This window comes from Amphimedon queenslandica, unplaced genomic scaffold, assembly GCF_000090795.2.
Source record: "Amphimedon queenslandica unplaced genomic scaffold, v1.1 AMPQUscaffold_12448, whole genome shotgun sequence".
Classification (NCBI taxonomy): Eukaryota; Metazoa; Porifera; class Demospongiae; order Haplosclerida; family Niphatidae; genus Amphimedon; species Amphimedon queenslandica.
In genome coordinates this window covers 6,670-13,486 of record NW_003547315.1, presented here as the reverse complement: position 1 = coordinate 13,486, position 6,817 = coordinate 6,670, and the positions used below count along the sequence as shown (strand labels likewise).

At 33.8% G+C, this 6,817-nt stretch overlaps 3 protein-coding genes and 1 long non-coding RNA gene across 4 annotated transcripts; 2 read left to right on the top strand and 2 right to left on the bottom strand.

Annotated features, from left to right (window-relative positions):
* Positions 1-6: 6 nt before the first annotated feature.
* Positions 7-693, top strand: LOC109587787 (uncharacterized). Its single transcript, XR_002187793.1, has 2 exons — positions 7-65; positions 487-693. It is a non-coding gene; the product is annotated as an uncharacterized LOC109587787 (long non-coding RNA).
* A 200-nt stretch (positions 694-893) lies between these two features.
* Positions 894-4,161, top strand: LOC109587786 (alpha-tubulin N-acetyltransferase-like). The gene is given in 7 exon segments (XM_020004006.1): positions 894-1,375; positions 1,763-1,934; positions 1,989-2,025; positions 2,028-2,089; positions 2,137-2,188; positions 2,236-2,359; positions 3,868-4,161. Coding segments are annotated over 7 exon segments (732 nt in total). The 5' UTR covers positions 894-1,253; the 3' UTR covers positions 4,031-4,161.
* An 84-nt stretch (positions 4,162-4,245) lies between these two features.
* On the bottom strand, positions 4,246-6,177 carry LOC105314852 (apolipoprotein A-IV-like). The gene is made up of 4 exons (XM_020004003.1): positions 5,445-6,177; positions 4,670-5,382; positions 4,441-4,494; positions 4,246-4,382 (listed from the first exon to the last, which is right to left on the bottom strand). The coding sequence occupies exons 2-3, from the start codon at positions 5,347-5,349 to the stop codon at positions 4,488-4,490; spliced, it is 687 nt and encodes a 228-aa protein (XP_019859562.1). The 5' UTR covers positions 5,350-5,382; positions 5,445-6,177; the 3' UTR covers positions 4,246-4,382; positions 4,441-4,487.
* LOC109587785 (uncharacterized) lies at positions 6,172-6,733 on the bottom strand. The gene is made up of 2 exons (XM_020004004.1): positions 6,456-6,733; positions 6,172-6,403 (listed from the first exon to the last, which is right to left on the bottom strand). The coding sequence occupies exons 1-2, from the start codon at positions 6,691-6,693 to the stop codon at positions 6,321-6,323; spliced, it is 321 nt and encodes a 106-aa protein (XP_019859563.1). The 5' UTR covers positions 6,694-6,733; the 3' UTR covers positions 6,172-6,320.
* Positions 6,734-6,817: the final 84 nt, after the last annotated feature.

The window sequence follows — 6,817 nt, the reverse complement described above, 5'->3', positions numbered from 1 at the left end:
TTGGAGGTGCGGCATCCTGAGATACAGTATTCTAGATATAATTGTGACAGAGATAAGAACAGCAAGTTAGTAAATTGATTGTACATGTAGTTAATTAAGTATACAGCTATAATTTTACAATTTTAAAAAAAGTCGCTCCAAAAGACCAAAACCCACGCATGCACATAAAGTATAAAAATGCTCATATTAAACTCAAAAAAATTAGTCAAAATCAGCTCAAACTTTCTACATAGCATGAGTACATGTATGTGTATTAGGAAAAATTATAAAAAATAAAGAATTCTCTTCTTTTCAATTTTGGCAAAATTTGGGCAACGTCCCTGTACAGGGACTTACAGCTTAGACCCAATTTTTGATCAACTTAAAAAATTCATTAAAAAATCTAAACTCATTATTTACGAAGCATTAATATTATGTGTACTAGATAGTGCATTATAAATTTTAAAACATTGTTGATGGAGGACATTCTCTCTCTCCCTCCATTAGATCAAGTACATCAATTAAAAGTAGCATGACAACTGGTAACATCCTATCATTCAGCAATACATCATCATCCATTAAGAATCACTCATGGAAAGGATTCCTTCATTAACATGAACACTCACTTTGATCACTTTTTCATACTGCATAGCAAAATTAATTGTAATGTCTAGAGAGTTTTACTGCATCAAATTAGACGCTCAATTACATGTAGGTGTGCTTGATATAACATGCATAAAATGGAATCAGAATATTCTTAATTGTACTAGTAAGAATAAGATGAATGAAACTTGTTTATTCCGGACATCTTAGAACCCAATAATACTGTCTTGATTATGAACCTGTCCTTATTTCAGAGGTTCATTAATACACATTACTATTGTATTGGGACTGATACTACCTGTCCTGATTATAGAGGTGTCCTTATTTTAGAGTGTCCACAATAACAAGTTTGACTTTTAAATATTAATTGGGAATACATACAGAAAGTGAATCACATTAAAATAAGAATAACAATAATGATGATGATGATAATAAATAATAATTGAGACAGGAGAGATTAATAATAATGATTAATTAATAAAAAAAGTACTTGACACAAATACAAAAATCACACATCAACAACACATGAAAATAGTCCTCTCTCTTTAAAGAGGATCAACTGTCTTAATTAGGTACATTCAGAGAGATGGAGGAAGGGAAGCTCAAATATCCAATCGACAATTGTTTTATATATTTAGCAAATTTAGCTTGTACAGGGTTCACGCGTCAGAATGTCCATTCAAAACCAGATTAGATTGGACTCCCTCATCATCCTCACTCTATTGCAATATTATCCAGTACCCACGGAAGGGGCCCATAGCTGGACCTGCTCCAGACTTTTGTCTTCTCAAAAGTAAATAAAATTTAATTAATTAATTTTTAGCACCTACTAACAATTTCAAGGGCTCCTAAAAATTCAAATAATATTCATTATACACATATGAACATGTATTTGCTTTGGAGATAATTATTCTAGTGTACATGAAGGGCACCTGAAAATATTAATGTACAGGCACAGGGTTTAAAATTTCCAATTACGTCATATGCCAGGTTTATGCAGTCGCCTGACCAGGAAATATATCTTTTAAAAGACTCTGAAATGAATAAGTGAATACACACATACACATGTACATGTACACCTCCAGGTTACATATAGCGCATAACTGTTTGTCTCTCATACTTTTTTTTGTCCTTTTCTCATTCTATTTCTTCTCTCTCTTTCTTCTTCCTCTCCCTCTAGTGGTAATGGCAGTGTATTAGGTTTCATTAAAACAGGACGAAAGAGATTATTCCTAACAGACAACAGGACGTTACTGCATGAAGTGGAACCATTATGTATCATGGACTTTTATGTACACGAGACACAGCAAAGGAGAGGACATGGGAAAGAACTTTTTGAGAATGTATTACAGGTTTGTGAATCCCATTCTACCAGTTATTAATTAGTAGGCGTAGCTTATTTTTAGGAGGAGGGTCTAAGTGCATTTGAAGTTGCCATTGATAGACTTCATCAAAGTTTCTGAGTTTTTTACAGCGTCATTATCAGTTGAGTAGCTATGTGAAACAGGTGAGATCTTTTCTAAGTATTTTGGTTTTATTGTATAATTATTTTAGAACAATAATTTTGTCGTTTTTGACAAGTTTTTCACGATATGCTCTCATGTTGGTTAGTTATCATTTCTGGGTGTGGTTTAATTATCTATTAATAACTAGATCATGGGCGTGGCATGCACAGGAGGCACTCCCTCCCCTCGTCAATGCATGCTAACACTAATGGAGTCACTGCTGGGAGGACCAGAGGATTGAGAATGTCACTATCACCATTGAAGAATAACGAGTAAGTACATGTACTGTACATGTATAAAACTGTATATGTACAGGTAATACTGTAACTAGGTGCATAAATATACTCCTAAAATTGTACTAAAAATATAAATTGTACTCTACTAAATATAAATTGTACTAAAATTGTACTCTAAAAATATACTCCTAAAATCAATATACTCCTAATTGTTGTATGTGTGCATCTAAAATTACATGTATAATTGAGTTCCTATTTCTTTTTATTGTAAACGAATTCTCCTTCATCATCATTGTCTAGTAATAAATTAATATTATACATGTCCTCCGTAATTTTAAAAACTTACTATCATGGGTTTCTTGTGTAGGGTATGTATCATTACCACAATTAGAACTAGAACCTAAACAATAGCAATAAATGTTAATGCTTAATAGTTAAAATAGTTATTAATTAATAATAGTTTTAATAAATTTTTTATTTATAAAAAATGACGCATTCTGAATGGGTTGTTGATAAACCAAACTTACACTCAATTAGCTATGAAGTTTGTCACTGGCCGACAAGAAATGTACATGTACATGTACATGTACATGTATGTCATTTAAAATAAAACTGACTTGATAGTATACAGTGAGAGGATTCTTGGTCGTGTGGGTTCTGGTCCTCTTCAAAGGCAGTGTAAGTTGTCTCTTGTACTGGTGCTGGAGGTGCTACAATATTTGCTATTATTGCCTCTTTGATGTCTGTCTTGATTTTTTCAGTCATTCCTTCTGCTTGTTGGTCCATTTTTGCTGCCATTTCATCCTTCAACCTGCTAGTTGTATTCTGGACTTCGTCTCTGAAGGCTGTTCCCTGTTCTTCTATCTTCTTGCTTCGTTCATCTTATCGGACATCTGTTTCTGGGATTCTTTTATTTCTTGAGTTGCCTGTTTCATTCCTGATTTTATATCTGTCATGTCACCTTTGACGTCGTTTTTAACATTCATGAGTTCCACTTTGATGGTGGCTAGCTCATGGGTCAGTGCATTGACCGCCCCTGTCAATGCTACTGTCTGACTCCTCTCTTGTTTCACAATCTGCTGTAGCTGTTCTTCCATGTCACGCTGTGTCTCCTTGTTTCTTTAAGCACAAGTCTTATTTGCTTCTTCTATCTTTTCTCTGCATATTCTTTGTTCTTCCTCCAGTTTCTCCTTTGCCTCTTCTATCTGTTTCTTTAACTTTTCTTCTAATAGCATGATTCTTTTTATCAACTGGGCAATTTGACTATCTTTATCACTCATTGCTATAATAACGAAACACACATTTGTAACTATATGTGATTTGTACATGAATATTTCAAGCTACCTTTGCTGAAGTACTCTGCATGTGTTGTTTTTGTTTCTCTCATTTCTGCTTCTTTGGTTTCAAGCTTTTCCATTAGCTTTCTGATGAGCCTGTCCTTTTCCTTAATGCCTACATTATACAGTGTACAGTTAATTTCATTTTGATACATGTGTGGTATTACATTCTTCTGACTTTTGACATAGCTCATCTTTTATTTTCAGTTCATTGCTGGCATCCTCAAGATCCCTCTCATACTGCTTGAGTTTATCTTCTAGGTCTTTGACTTGTTTAGTTTGTTGTTCTTCTCCTCCACTTGCTCCCTCTTTACTCATGATTTTTTTAAAGTCTTGTCAAAATGAAATGACCGTCTGTCCATTAAATTAGAATAGTTTATATGGTCTACTACTAAAAATTCCTTTTCACTTGATTGCATGTACATGTGCATTGCACATGTAGAGAAGGTACATTATAAGAAAATCAACCAAAATTTACACACTAAAACCCACTATTGTTAATGTAGCTGTTTTGTGGCTTCTGTTTTGGGCAGTTTTATACAAAAAACTGCAGTTTTGCTATATAGCTTAGTTGTAATTTATATGTACATAGACTAGCATATTGCGCAGTCAAAGATATGCAAAAGATAATCATTAATCATTAATACAAGTATGTATATGTCATTATGTGGTTACTAATGTTAGAAGTCGGAATTAGGTTCATATGAATTTGTCTGTGCTGGCTAAAAATAAAAATAGTAAGAATAGTAAAATTTCTTAAGCTGTAATTCAATAACTTACTTCCATGGGAGTTTTGTGCAGGAATAGAATCAATACCACAGTTAGCGCTAGAGCCTACAGTAAGTTTAAAATACTTAATAAAATGGTGCTTTGTCACTTGCCCAAAGCAGTGATTTACACTGTGAAAGTGACGGCTTAGAGCCAAATTCCTTTTTAAAAACCTTTGGTTGCTGTTGTTGTTATTATTACTATAATTATTATTATTACTATTACTACTTCTACTACTAACTTGATATTACACACTGAGAGGGTTTTTTTATCAAGTGGAGTCTCAGCTTCTTCACAGGGACTGTACTTAATTTCCTCTTTTGGCTCTGGTGCTGGATTTATAGCTTCTTGGATGTCTGACTTTAATTCTTTTATTTTTTGAGTCACTTCTACTGCTTGTTCGTTCATTTTTGTTTCCATTTCATCTTTCAGCTCCTGTTTTGTATTCTGGACTTCATCTCTGATGGCTGATCCCTGTTCCTCTATCTTCTTAGTCATTTTTTTAGTTGTTTCGCTCATTTCATCCTTCATTTCTGACATCTCATGGGATACTTTCCTTTTGGTATCATGAAGTCCTTCTTGGATTGCTTCTGCTTGCTTTTCCATGACAATTGAAACCTTTTGAAGATTTTGTTCTATTGTGGCAAACCTGTCCATTACCATTTGTTGGAGTATCACAACTTCACTGTTGTTATTATGATTAGCTGTTTCCCTTAGCTGGACTTGTTGTAGCTTCTCTTCCATTTCACGTATTGTCTCTTTGTTTTCTTGCTCCATTGTTTCTCTGCATTTTTGAAGCTCCTCTTTTAACTTTTCATCTGACTTTTTAATTTGCTCCTTTAGCTCTTTCTCCAATGAGTAGACCCGTTTAACTATATATATATAGTTCAGCGATTTGGCTGTCTTTATCTGTAGATACATTAACTGTCAATGCTTTTTCTGTGTGTGTGTACCCTACATATACATTAAAAACATTAATCATTACACATACATTAATCATCTTGACTGTATTGTACCTGCTGTCATTTGTTTTATCTTCACATTGTTATTCATTTTATCCATGTCCAGAAATGCAAGGACATTGATAGGAAATTTCTAGTAAATTTTCCGTATACTGAATTTTAATTTTATACAGAGAACCAATGGTAGGATCGTTAAGCATCCTTATAACTTGTGATGTGGTGAAATTTGCCAAGGTCCCGCTTTCTATATTGTTTGTGTAACAGTAAAGCTCTTATCCTGCTGAAGATCATCCTGACAAGCGACTGTTCCTTTGAAACCTGACCGTCTGAATATAGCACTATCATTGACGCCATCTTTCCATTAAGATTTTTGAAATTTTAATTTTTTTCATTTTTGAAAGGTTAAAACTATAAAACTTTATATTTTGAAGACTTTCCCGCTTCGGAAATTTAAAGTAAAACTAATTTGCAACAGAATGGTGTATAAATAATAAGGTACTCAGTGCAAATTTTTGAAACCTGAGCTTTCAAAAATCATAAAATTCTGCACTCATGGTTGCATGACGCCATGCATGAAAAACAATCAGCTCTGCACAACAAGCGTCTTAGTGACTCATGTACTCAGAAAAAGACACTGAATGTCAGGAGAATGCAAACTAAACAACTTACAAGCAAGAGAAATATTCTAAAACAAGCAAAAACAAGATTTATCATTGCTATTTCCTTCAAGTGCCACGCTTGCCATCTAAAGCTAAGAAATATGTGAAAATAGCATCTCCAGTTCGATTCACAAGACTTCTAGAAAGCCTTCAGTGCCAAATAAAGTCCAGTAGTCACACTAGACAGAAGTTATTGCTCTTCGAATAGAGATGACAAGATTCCTCCATTCTCCATCACTACTCGTTGCTATGGTAATTTCAATGAATATCATTAAATTAAAATGACCGCAAGTTCCATTGCAATTTCTGGACATGCATTTAAGTGCCTGATAAATGCATCTCTTTCTTCTAAGTCTATTTACAATTATGCATCACAAATAAAATATTTGTGTCAATCTTTTTTTACCTTTTCTGTTATCTATACCACATTCATCTTTAGCCTTAACTTCATCACCATCTTCATCTTTGAGCCTATTTCTCTCGTGGCTTTTAAGACTGATTATCTCCTCATTTTTAAGCCTAATTTCCTCATCTCTTTGTTTTAGCTCCTCTTTGGCTTCTTGAAGCTCTCTTTCATACTGCTTAAGTAACTTTTTGAGGTCTTCTTGTCCTCCTTCTTCTCCTCTTATTTCTTCTATGCTCATGACTCAAGTGAAGGGGCGGGGCGGATAATCCTAATTGATTAATCCATAGATATTAGAGTAAATGAAATATCGGCAATTTCTTTTTCGCTATAAAGTATTGCCATAATGTAATGCATAGCAAATA